Source organism: Garra rufa, chromosome 7, assembly GCF_049309525.1.
Source record: "Garra rufa chromosome 7, GarRuf1.0, whole genome shotgun sequence".
Taxonomy (NCBI): domain Eukaryota; kingdom Metazoa; phylum Chordata; class Actinopteri; order Cypriniformes; family Cyprinidae; genus Garra; species Garra rufa.
The window spans coordinates 6134713-6147778 of NC_133367.1; the positions used below are offsets into that span (position 1 = coordinate 6134713).

Here is a 13066-nt window from a genome sequence, read left to right on the forward strand (position 1 = left end):
AAGCCCACCACATACCAATCCACTGAGAATCACTTTGAGACAAGGTAGAGATGAAAGTTTCTTATGTGATCCGATCTCTATGAGTGTAGGGCTAACCCGCAACCTAGAGAATGTAAGGAATCTCTATGGTCACGACCTGTATATCTGTACAGGATCGTGTAGCTGGGAAGAAGTAAAAGCATACTATGGTACTGGAGGAGATGGAACAGATCCGCGGTTTAAGGCAAGTGTAGTAGAAAGACCTCAGTTAAGTATGAGATGGTTAGATGGAAGGACGCGACACGCAAGACTATTAAATGTGACAATCTTTGATGTACAGCTCTCTGACGCTGGTGTGTACTATTGTGCATGGGCTGTATCAAACAGAGATGTTTATCAGGAAGTTCAGATTAATGTGATCCATGCAGAACCAAGTTTGACAGTTAAGGATGCGATGACTGAACTATTCCCAAATCCAGTTGATTTACCACGGGAAGTGTCATCGACAGATATCGAGTTTATTATGGGTTCTGATATGAGTAATGGTATAAAGGAAGTTAGGGCAGCAAAGGCCAAATGTGATGGAAATTATGCATGTGCACTGGCACTTCTGCAAAGGAATGTTATAAGTGATGAAGTGGCAGGAGAATGTTGGATTTGTATGCAGTTGCAGTCAGCGTGGAAAACTCAGCAATTAACCTCAGAAGTGTTACGTCTTGAAAAGGGTAAATGTGTTCTACCAAAACAAATGTCTGTGATAATGCAGATGACAGATAATTTGAGAGCAAATAGGCCATTGATGTTTTCGCTGGAAGATTATGATTGTTCGTATCCTGGTCAACCATTTGACGGACCAGCATTTCATGTACAATCGCACCTGGCAGATCTATGTATCTGTTCAGCTAAAGGTAAACATTATGTTGGGGTGTCAGATTGTAAAAAACACCATAATGATTAACCAAACAACTAATAACAATTGTACTGTTAAGTATCAGAATAAGACAGTGGAGAATTTTCAGTGTCCATTCTCACATCTTGATAGCTCCCCAGGAATGATTTGGACCTGTGGAGGAATGGCATATTATCACCTAGATGAGGGAGAGTGGCGAGGATGCTGTTATCCAGCACTTTTCTCTACAGGAACCACAATAATGGTACGAGAAGATAGTAAACTCACGAAGGGTGTTGATAAAATGCAGGCCAGACAGAAAAGGGAGATGAGTGATATGCCTGACAGATATAATGGGTATAAGACAGTTACTCCATGGACAACTCCAGGGGAGAACGTAGGGTGGTCTTTGGCAGGTTTCTTTACTGGAGTAGGGACTACCGTTGCATTAAACAAGATTAATGGTTTGGCATGGCAAGTGTTGTCACTAGAGAATGATACCGCTCACGCTCTAGGAGTAATAAATGAGGAACTGAGAAAGATGAGAGAAGCAGTCATCCAAAATAGACTGGTTCTTGACCTCTTGACTTCGGAGAAAGGAGGAGTTTGTAAGATGTTAGGGATATCGTGCTGTTTTTATATTCCAGACAATTCAGATAACATCACGGACATCATCACTCACATGAAGACATCCATTCCGGACCCAAAGAGAGTCGATTCTTGGTTTAATTGGCTGGATGGACTATGGGGCGGATGGGGAACCTGGATTTTCACTACTGTTGTTCCAATTATTGTTCTGATGTTCATTGTGTTACTAATCGCTCCATGTCTAATGCAGTGTATTAGCAATTTTATTATGCGTACTATTACATCCCTTACAACGCGAGGTACTTATCAAGTGATGCTTGCTGTTCGATCAGGAGGAGCTCGTACATCTACTCCGACAGCAATAGATAATCCAGAAGAGGATGGAGATGAGTACAGTGATTATGCGCGCGTTTATCAGTTGGAGTCAGAAAGACAGGATCTGAATGCCGAAGATGAGTTTTAGACAGATCTAATCAGAGATGATTTTCTACTTAATACATAACCCATATATAACCATGTATTAACCAGTGGAAGAATTATGTATCCATATCTAACAATGATTAAGTAAAGGTACTAATGAATTATGTGTTTTGTGTTTTAACATGAAGACACAGGATTGTTTGTTGGTGTAAGACATTCTGTCTTAAAGTGGCCATTGTAAGATTCTATAACATCCTGTGTCCCTTATATTAAGTCTTAACATTGTAACCTGTATTCTCTATTGTATTTGAAGTATAGACAATGATGTAATGGAAGATCATGAGACTGTCTGTCCTTTGGGGACAATCTGTACCCTTTTCCATTTTCTGCTGACAGTCTGATTTCACTTCCCTATATTTCACTTTATAACCTGGTGGATCATACTCATTAAACCAGTCTTGAATGAAATGCACTATTGCTGTGTCTGTCATTCTTGGCTCCAGGTACCTGTATCCTGTGCTGTGTGGCTCAACTCAGATTGAATCTTAATTCTCGGCGATTATAGAATATACTTTATTCTAACAAAAAGTTACAGTATTTTGTAGCAAAAGGGGTCTTTTTGTTTAGATCTTGACTACGTGAATGAATGTGCCATACACAAAAATAATGACTCATATCTCCAAGACCATAGCAAGGACAGTTCCAAGGTAGGTATCGTTTTATATAACTTTTTTTCAATATTTTTTAAGGGGAAAAAATGTTTGTGTTTGAATATGCTTGTGTTGAGAAACAAATGAAACACGCCAAGAGAAAATATTTTATATCATTCTTATTAGACATTCAATCTTTTTGGTCATATTCCCCAACATTTGTGCTGTAAGTGAGTTCAATTTTGTGGTGATATCATGCAGTATTCAAAAGTTACAGCATTTGGAACCAAGGTAGCCCTTCTTTTAGCTCTTTAAAGTTGAAACTGTGGTTTTAAATTTGAAGTAATCAAATCAAAGCTCCAAAAAATTATATTTATTTTATTCTATTTGTTGAGACATTTTAAATGACTCTGACATATTAGAATGCATGGCACAAAAACATTTTTCATAAATTATCATAAAAATCTATTTATCTGCAAATAACAAAATTAAGCTCAAAACCACAGAAAAGAGAGAGAGAGAGAAAAGGTTTAGAGGAACTAGGCAGCACTGGTAAAGAGTTGATCAAAAAGGTTGGATGCATTCCAAACCTGAATGATACTATTATTAGAAGAAAAAAAAGTTATATAAAAAGATAAAATATTCAGAAATTCTCTAGGTTTTACATTCTGCTTGCCAAGTGTTCAATAGAGCATTTCAGCTGATTTCTTAAATTCATGGATCTAGGTATTATTTACACGCATTTCAAACATGAGAATCTGCTGTAAATTATGATATGCCATTTTCCATGATCTGAGCATGTTTCATGAAATAACAAGCGCAATAAACATGAGAATGTTACAACATGTGCGTATTTGGAGTTGTATGTTATAATTTGATGACTGATAGATATAAAAGACTGATTATAAAATATTTGATGTCATTTAATGATAGTACTTTTTGAAAATAATGAAGTTCTGAATAAAAGAGTAAAGCGTAACTATAATCATTTGTCCTGTTGTGCAGTAGGAGAATCCTAAAGAGATATTACAACCGCTTCTAACAGAGAGACCTGGTCAAGATTGCAGCGGACATGAGATTTTAAACCTTCAGTAAATCCGTCCAAATCAGTACTTACCAAAAACAATGATTCCGACTTTCAACTTATATAATATAATTTATGATTTAATTTATATGGTTTGATTTTGCTTTAAAGTTGCAAAGATTAAAGTGCTAGATGTCTTAAAGGGACAGTTCGTTTAAACCTGTATGTTTCTTGTTTACTTTCAATCGTCTGTGGAACGTATGTTTTGAAGAATGTTAGCAGCCGATCAGAGACACTGACACATTTCACAAAATATTTTCTCTAGTGTTTTTGTGTTTGGAACAACATGAAGGAGAGTAAATGAAGAAATTATTTACTCTTTTTGGGTAAACTGTCTCTTTAAATACACATAAAAGGAAGATTTCTGTTTTATATATTAGACAGAGCAGCACAGTTTCTTCTCAAACTATTTTAAAGATCACTCACAGTTTTATGTTTAATGTCTAAAATCCTGTAAGAAGGAGAATCCGTTTATGTAGCTTCAATACTTAAAACAGGCCAAAAATAATACTCAAAAGAAAATAACAAATTGTTTTAACAGTATGTATAATTTTATTTACAAGCAAGATATGAATGAATGTATTTGACTATTTAGAGGAGAGTGAAAAACACAAATGCTGTAAACTGGTGAAAATGTTTAGTTGGTCTGAACTAATAAAGAAAAGACTCACTCAATATACTGGACATCTGGACATTAACAACAGACACACACATAACTAACCTAATATAAAATGAAATGGAATTACAGTGTGTACAGAATAAGATATAATGTGTTTTAAGATAGAAATTACACACTGTAGACTTGTTTTATATCTGTTGATACATTTAAGTGCTGCACTTGACAATCACTTTTTGATTAGAAACATTTGAATAATTATGAATGAGTTTAATACAACTATTAATAAACTGAAGAGCCAGACAGACTCATCTGATCTTCTTCCTCCTCTGTTACATCTTTAAATTAAACAAAAGCATCATTTGCTTGAATACTAAATCAACATGAATCATTCAGTATCACATGTTTCTAACACACATGCTGCATTATTTGATTGTAAAGTCTGAGTCTCTTCACCTGTATGGATCACATTCACACATTTATCACACATTTCTTTCTCCTCATAGACACAGTAGTGAAGCTCTTCTGTGGATCCTCTCCTGATGTTCACTGCTGTTTTCATCAGGATCGAAAACTATGATAGACAGCGTTTACCATCTTTTTCTGAATCAATTGTATGAGGGACTCCTGACAATGGATTTTATTCTACACTGTAAGGTCGAACAAAAGAGAGAAAAATTAGTGTTCAGTGGAACAAACTGCTTATCAGTTACTACTTCGGTTACAGTTTCTTTTAAATTTAAATTTACATTTACATGATCTTCCATAGATATTTCTGAAACAATATTTGTGTTTTAAATACATTGAACATGAACATTCATATGTTTGTGTTTGTGTGACTCCTGTTGAGACACTATAAAGAGAAACACATGCTAATGAGTGATCGGCAAATATAATAAACCACAAGAACAAATACTAATGTGATTTGGCCTCAAAACAAAAACCTTTCAGTTAAACGTTCCACTAGTTTAAGCTGTTGTTCCTCTAGTTTCAACATTTGTATTGGTCTCAGTAAATAAGTGAAAGTAAAGTAAGTGTAAAGTAATGTGACGTGTTGCTTGTCAAAGTAAAAACACACAAGAGACAGAGACATTGATCATGTGATGCTGGACGGCTGTGAGCTGAAGCTGGAATCTGCTGGAATTCACTATTACTGATGGCATTAATAAAGCAGCTGTTGTTGGAGAAAGCTCTGACAGTCTGCTTTTGTTCTCTTTCCTCCTTTGTGTTCAACATTTTGATCAACTTTACATTTCTTTCTGACAAAAACCCTTTGAAATAAAGCTTGATGATCATTTGATCATCTCCTTTCACAAATATTTGATAGTTAATATTTGTCCACATATCAGAGGTAATTGAAGATCTCTTTAATATCACAAAGTGAAGTTTACTCACCTCAGTTTACAGTTTGAGTCTCGTAGCACATCAATGAGCCGCTGCTTTGAGTCTCCAATGTTATTACCACTCAGATCAAGCTCTTTTAGAAACTGCAGTGCTTTTGTGTTTGTCAAAGACTGAGTTAAAGAAGAAACATCTGTAATGCCACAGTTATAAAGACTAGAAAGAGACAAACAGAGGAAGAGAAGATCATCTTACAAACAAAAAATTAAGGAGAAGAATTTGACACAAATATAATGTGAACCCATGAACCCACTCATCATGAGATATTGAGTAGAAAGTGTTTGTTTAAACTGTTGAAGTTTAGTGTTTTTTACAGAAACATATAAAACAGTATTTCTAAAACTTTCTTCAGATGGCGAAATGCCAGAAACTGCATTTCATGCAGCGCTACAAATTATCTGACAAGAGCCCAGTGATTTTAATCTAAACAGTAAACTTTAATTTGACTGTAACTGCTGTACAGTATAATGATACTAACTGTAGTGTCTCCAGCTTGAATTGTGGGTTCATCAGTAGATCACTGAGGTTTTTCACTCCAGAGTTTCCTAGTTTACTCCAGCTCAGGTACAGTTCTCTCAGGTGTGATGGGTTTGATTTCAGAGCTGAAGTCAGGATGAGACACTGTTCCTCTGTAATAATGCATCTCCACAGACTGAAGACAGAAAGAGAAAGAGAAAGAACAATGACTCAGATCTATGATGATCATCAGTAAATGCATACATTCACTAATACACCAGCAAAATCATGGAAACTTCTAATATGAATGAACAAACCAAGAGAGGAGTATTTGAGGACACTAGTTCCAATCCAAGTCTGGACCCAACCTCAGGCAACAAATAAGTGGATTTTACTAATGAAAATTATAATATAGAATCAATGTAAAAACAAAAGTAAAGTTAAAATTAGATGATCTATTTTCACATTTTTAATGGAAGAATATCATCATATTAAATATTTAAGCTATTTTAGAGTGTAGTTTACAATTTCTAACTATACTAATCTACTAAATATTAGGGCTGTCAGTTTAACACATTAATTAGTTCTTAAAAGTTATGTGATTAAATATTTGAATGCAATTAATGCACTGACTCCATCCCCAGACCTGTATGTCATCTTATATTTCATATAGTTAACAAATTTGATTCAGGGTAACAACTCCATAAATGCATTTATGCGGAAATTCAACATGTTTGTGGAAAAATGCCCTGTATGAGTTTTTGTCTCATATTTATATCACAGGATAAATTATATTACATAAGCAGGGAGACCAGTAGCTATTGCACGAGAGCTGATTATGACCCAAATATCACACGCTGTAAAATTTGATTACAATTTTACAATTTGTATTTTTATTGCAATATTACAGTTTGTAATGCTAACTTGATACTTTCTCATTTAACACACAAAAATAATCTTTTGTGGGTATTTTCACAGTTACATTTCTTTAGCTTTTAAATAATTACATGTTTCAATTCAGCTAATAAAAAAAAAAATAATCGACTGACAGCCCTACTAAATATGCATTTCCCTTGATAAAAGATGTAATTAAATATAGCATTAGTCCCCTATAAATATAACTGTCAGATTCATCTGTCATATGTTAGACTGCTTTTTTATCTGTTGTCACTTCTGTTTGTTTCACAGCAAAAATATCTAATTTCGGCAAGTTTCATGCTGTTTTTACAGATACACATAAAAACATAGTATTTCTGAATCTTTCTTTAGATGGAGAAATGCCAGAACGTGCAGCGCTACAAATGATGTGACAAGAGCCCAGTGGTCCTAAACTAAACAGTGAACTTTAATCTGACTGTAACTGCTGTACAGTATAATGATACTAACTCTAGTTTCTCCAGCTTGAATTGTGGGTTCATCAGTAGATCACTGAGGTTTTTCACTCCAGAGTCTCCTAGTTTATTCCTGCTCAGGTCCAGTTGTCTCAGGTGTGATGGGTTTGATTTCAGAGCTGAAGTCAGGATGAGACACTGTTCCTCTGTAATACTGCAATCCCACAGACTGAAGACAGAAAGAGAAAGAATAATAATCAGTCATGTTGTTAATGTGTGAGTTAAATGCATCATGATTAAACACCATAGAGTACAAAAAATTAAGTGTTGCTAAAGCCTGAAAACAATAGAAGTAAATGAATAATCATGCATGCATATTTTTTTCTTATTGAGATTCATGTCTGAGCTAAAGGTCAGGAAATAATTTTTTGATGAAAACCAGGTTAATTGTTGTTTGTTATTGATATGATCCCATGTGACTGACAGAGTGTGAAGAGAATAAAGTTTTTTTTTGAGGGAAAGGGGTAGTTTTTTTTTTTTTTTTTTTTTCATTAAAAATCATACAAACACATTCATTTTAGGAAATATTTGACCCGGATAAATAAATTATAATAAGCAAAATATTGTTAATTCTGATTTCATGCTTTAAAAAAACTAAACAGTACACTTTAATCTGACTGTAACTGCTGTACAGTATAATGATACTAACTCAAGTTTCTCCAGCTTGAATTGTGGGTTCATCAGTAGATCACTGAGGTTTTTCACTCCAGAGTCTCCTAGTTTATTCAAGCTCAGGTTCAGTTCTCTCAGGTGTGATGGGTTTGATTTCAGAGCTGAAGTCAGGATGAGACACTGTTTCTCTGTAATACTGCATCCATACAGACTGAAGACAGAAAGAGAAGGAATAATAATCAGACATGTTGTTAATGTGTGAGTTAAATTCATCATGAGTAAAAACTATACAGTGCATAAACAACAGAAGTAAATAAATAATCATACAGCCATAAACTAAAGCATTTTGTGATCTTATTTTCTTCTTATTGTGATTCATGTCTGAGTGAAAGGTCAGGAATTCATTTTTTATAAAAGCCAGGATAATTGTTGTTTGTTATTGATATGATCTCATGTGACTGACAGAGTGAGAAAAGAAGAAATGCTTCTGTGAGGGAAAGGCGTAGTTATTTTCATTAAATATCACAAAGATACATTATTTTAGGAAATGTAATGTTTAGAGGAGATTAAATCATCCCCAAATTTCCTCTTCCTATAAACGAAGACAAGGCAGAGGTAATTTTTTTCAGTCCTAATGAAGACTCTCACTGTATAAACCCTGAGTTGGAAAATGTATTAGTTTTTCGATCCTTACAGGTGCGGAACCCAGATGTTCTTGTTGACCAACATTTAAATTAAAATTAATAAACATATCTCTTCTGTTGTCGGATCCAGTTTCAGCTTCATTTAATGTCTAACCTCTTAAACTCTGCAGACCGGAAAATCCAAAAAGTGTTTCAAAATGTTGCTGCTTCATTTACATGACCTTCCTCACATAGTATCAGCCCATATTTGGTCTCATTTGAACGCTCAGAGTCTCATCTTTACGAGGAATACCATAACTTCTAGTTTAATGATTCATAAAGTAGTAAAATTATGTTTAGAATTTATGTTGTTCCACACACAAATTTCCGCCTAACGGTTGTGAAGAATTATTACAAAGCATGTGTATTTCTTATATTTTTCTCAAAACAGACAAATCATATATGACAAGAAAGAACATTCTCAAGAATCATCTTATGTGTGACAAACACAGATCAAATAATCTTCAATCGAATCGCGATGTCAGAATATTATCTGAAGCGTATAATGATATATTCTATAACTTTCCTCCACATTCTACCGCTTCAGTTTACCGCAGTTTATCCATTTTATCATTTAGATTAGGATCTCTTCTTTCAAACGAGACCATTTTCACGTTTCTGCGTTGTTCCATTGCTGAGAAATCCATTGTTTTGCCAGACGCGCTCAAGGAAGAACGGGCGCGGCTTTACAAACGCACTCTAACGGTGCGTTCACACTGGCACGTAGCGAGCGGGGCGAAGCGAGCGTTTTCAATTCATTCACATAGAAGTTGCGCGTAAACTGTCGCGTGGTGCATTTTGGGATTGGAAGCGGCGCGGAGAAAGCGTTGAGAGCAGCTGACAGCGTCAAAAGGTTGGGCATTCCTCAACCTTGTGCAAATTTCGAGCGCAAAACGCCGGCGACAACCAATCGGTGTGATAAGTTGGCAAGGAAAGACTATGACCCGTGTTTCCGAAACTGGTGGATTACTGAGCTGAAATCACATATTATTGAAAAAGTCACGCAAAAGTAAATGTACTTTGCATGTTGTTAGTATACGCTACAGTTTAGTTTGTGAACCACCGTTAAAAGAAGACAATGGAACGTAAATAGGGTGTGAACATTGTTTTTCAGAGGCGTGCTCAGCCCTAAATTTGACACACCCCAAAGCAGTGGCGTTGTAGCGTTGCCAGCGGCACTGAGCGCAAATTTGACGCTGTAGTGTGAACGCACCGTAATCCTCTAGAACAGGTGTGTGTGTGTGTGTCTGCGGCTGACTGAGCGCGTGTAAGTAGATCAGATTACAGTCTCCGGCCGCCTGCTGTGCTGCTTAGAGCTGTGAACGATGACAGCTCTGCCTGTCCAGACGCGAAGAAGAAGCAGAGCCATGAAGAGGTTCCGGGTCACCAAAGATGCTTCGACAGTGCAGTGTGTTGTGGGATATGTAGTTTTTGGACTCTTAAACCGGACATATGCGTCTCAGAGGAATATAGCAGTCTCCATTATCCAAAATAGACGCTAAATGAATAAATAACGGGCCGTTTCCATGGAGAGCAGAGGATCCGCGGCTCATAAGCGCGTCTATAAGTATAACAGTACTTCTATTCAGGTTTGTTTTATTCTTATAATTACTTTGAAATGTAAAGGACACCAAAACAGTCTGCTAAGATATGTATTGAGTGTATATTGAATATTGACATTAAACTACAGTAGGTGTTTCAGTAAATACACAGGCAAACATAACAATTAAACATAATTCAGTCAACAATCATGAAAAGTGCTATGGTACATAGTAAAATATTATTCTAAGGGGTAATATGCTTTATAAAACTTGTTTTTGCAAAGAAACAGAAGGACACTTTTAGGGGGGAAAAAGTGGGGGAAAAGGGGCATTGTGACTCCCTTCGGTTATAATTCAATAACTTTCTATTAGAAACTGTTATATGAAAAAATCTTTTTTTCTGGTATATCCTGAGATAGGGCTGCAGGATTAACCTTTATCGCATCGATATTGAGGTTTTAACTCCCGCGACAACCTAACCTCAGGAGGCTGAGTTTTTTTCCCTGCCTCTGACATTTGAGTGACAAACCTATTAGCCAATCAAAATGGTCGAATCTTACGTTCTTGGCTTGCTGGCCAATCAGAAATGGCAATGGAAACAAGGTTGTACGCAGTGCACCAGCTTTCTGTCAGCAGCAAAGCAGCTAATTCATAGTTTTACATTACATCATATCTGTCCCAAATCTTTGTTAATGTTCATAAAGACTTGACCCTGGAAGATTAAAGGAGAACTCCGGTGTGATATTTACCTAAAGTGTATTGAATCATGATACCGAGTGTAAACATACCTTGCAAACGTACCACCGCCCCGCCCCTGCCGCAGCAGCAACCCGCTTACGAAAAACACACACTAAATCCCTATATTGCCAAATGAAATGCATGCTTTCATTTTCTGCATCTTTATTTATTTTATTATTATTATTATTGAGGAAATAATAACAAGGAAGTTGTTAGTGATCACAATACAAATTACAGTGAACTCCTAACGAATTACATGAAAGTTCGTTTACATTAATAAATGAGGCATACAAAAACAGCTGAAAAAAATCTAAATAATTTTAATTTAATTAGATGAAATAAACTACACCAAATATGCCAGAGCTTGGAACAAAAACAAGAGTATATATTTTTTTTCCATCGAAATACGAATGTACAATACAAAGCCTAGTTGGAACACTTGGATTTGTGCCAAAAAAACAGAGGTGCGTGAGCCCAACGCGCTATTTTTAGTTTCGCTTTGTTTTAGTTTCTTAACTTTATATATATTTTGTTTCATTTCTGTTCTGTTCTAAAATACCTCTACATTTAAATCATTCGTTTTGGAGTCAGGGTAACTAACTTATAGCTATGTTTATAGTGTTTATAATGTTAATACATAATATTTTGCTTGATTTGGTATTATTTCTGATATTAAGTTTTCTCTCTAAACATTCCGCTGCCCATTAAATGCGTTTGGAGAGAGTGTATCAAGCAGTAAGCAAACAATGAGAGCGTTATTGAACTTAAAAAAGCTGACTGGTCGAAAATATGTTAAGGACCAACACACATCCTCCAAATGCATTTATTTAAACCCGCGCTTGATCTTGTCTCGTCTGCACGCACGAACTGTCATGATCTAATGCACTCTTTAATTCCGGATCTTTAAAAACAAATACCGGCACTCGTGGACATGGTTGGCTACAATTAATTAATTTGTTATGAATAAATTATTTAACAACAACCATCCCTCACCCCTGCCCCCCGCAGACGATGCCATCGTCCATCGCGATGTTTCACATTAGACATCGTACGATGCCAAATTGGTCGACATCGCCCAACCCTAATGACATAGTAACACCCAACTGAATCACATTTTATGCATCTTATGCACTTTATTCCTTTTGCATTTATTGTATTCATTTAATAGTTGATTACTCTTGTCTATCATTTGTTAATAAATTTATTTTATTACACTTGTGTCTTCCTTGTGTTGATAATACAGTGAGAGGTTCTACAAGCTAGATATCCCACCAATCGTTCTGCCCGGGGAGCAGTTGGGGGATTGGTGCCTTGCTCAAGGGACTCACCTCAGTCGTGGTATTGAGGGTGGAGAGAGTGCTGTACATTCACTCCCCCCACCTACAATCCCTGCCGGACCTGAGACTCGAACCTGCAACCTTTGGGTTACAAGTCCGACTCTCTAACCATTAGGCCACGGCTGCCCCACTTGTGGTGAACAATCTTCTAACTCAAACGTTACTCAAGTCCAGCATAGGGAACAGTTGAGTAGGGTACGAGCTGAAGCTTCAGCTAGAACATCTGTGTTAGCAAATAAAGATGGCATTGCAGAACAGAGATGTGAAGTTATAGGAACAAGGATGAGTGAACTGGAAAAACGCAGGCACCTCCCCCACAAGCAATTTGAACCACAGAGGGTGCATACCCACTCCACCAGTTCAGCTGTGAGGGGGCCCCTGGTGATTAATCTTTCACAGGGTCAGTCTTACCAGGAAAATAACAGCCTCACCATGAGTGCTGATTTCACTCACTCCTATAATGCAGCTTCTAACTCCACCCTAGGTAGAAAAGCTAGCTATTCCTTACCTGAGTCACCTAGCACACAGCTATCTAGAGACAGCCGCCTGCATATTCTTAGAGAATTAGCACGTGACATAGATGTGTTTAACCCTGAGACTTCAGATAACAACATAGAGTTGTATTTGAAGGATGTTAATGCAGCTTTGACATACTTCCCTGAGGCAAGTATGGCTGACAAA

The 13066-nt window shown here is 36.4% G+C and overlaps 1 protein-coding gene across 1 annotated transcript in view; it reads right to left on the bottom strand.

The window, feature by feature from the left end:
• Positions 1 to 4139: 4139 nt before the first annotated feature.
• LOC141337870 (uncharacterized) overlaps positions 4140 to 13066 on the bottom strand; it is a 182978-nt gene continuing 174051 nt past the window's right edge. Inside the window, exons 28-32 of the mRNA XM_073843448.1 lie at positions 8124 to 8297; positions 7470 to 7643; positions 6106 to 6279; positions 5622 to 5783; positions 4140 to 4876 (exon numbers count right to left, since the gene is read on the bottom strand). Of these exons, the coding sequence (XP_073699549.1) occupies positions 4867 to 4876; positions 5622 to 5783; positions 6106 to 6279; positions 7470 to 7643; positions 8124 to 8297 (694 nt within the window). The 3' untranslated portion in view covers positions 4140 to 4866. The remainder of the gene's footprint in view (positions 4877 to 5621; positions 5784 to 6105; positions 6280 to 7469; positions 7644 to 8123; positions 8298 to 13066) is intronic.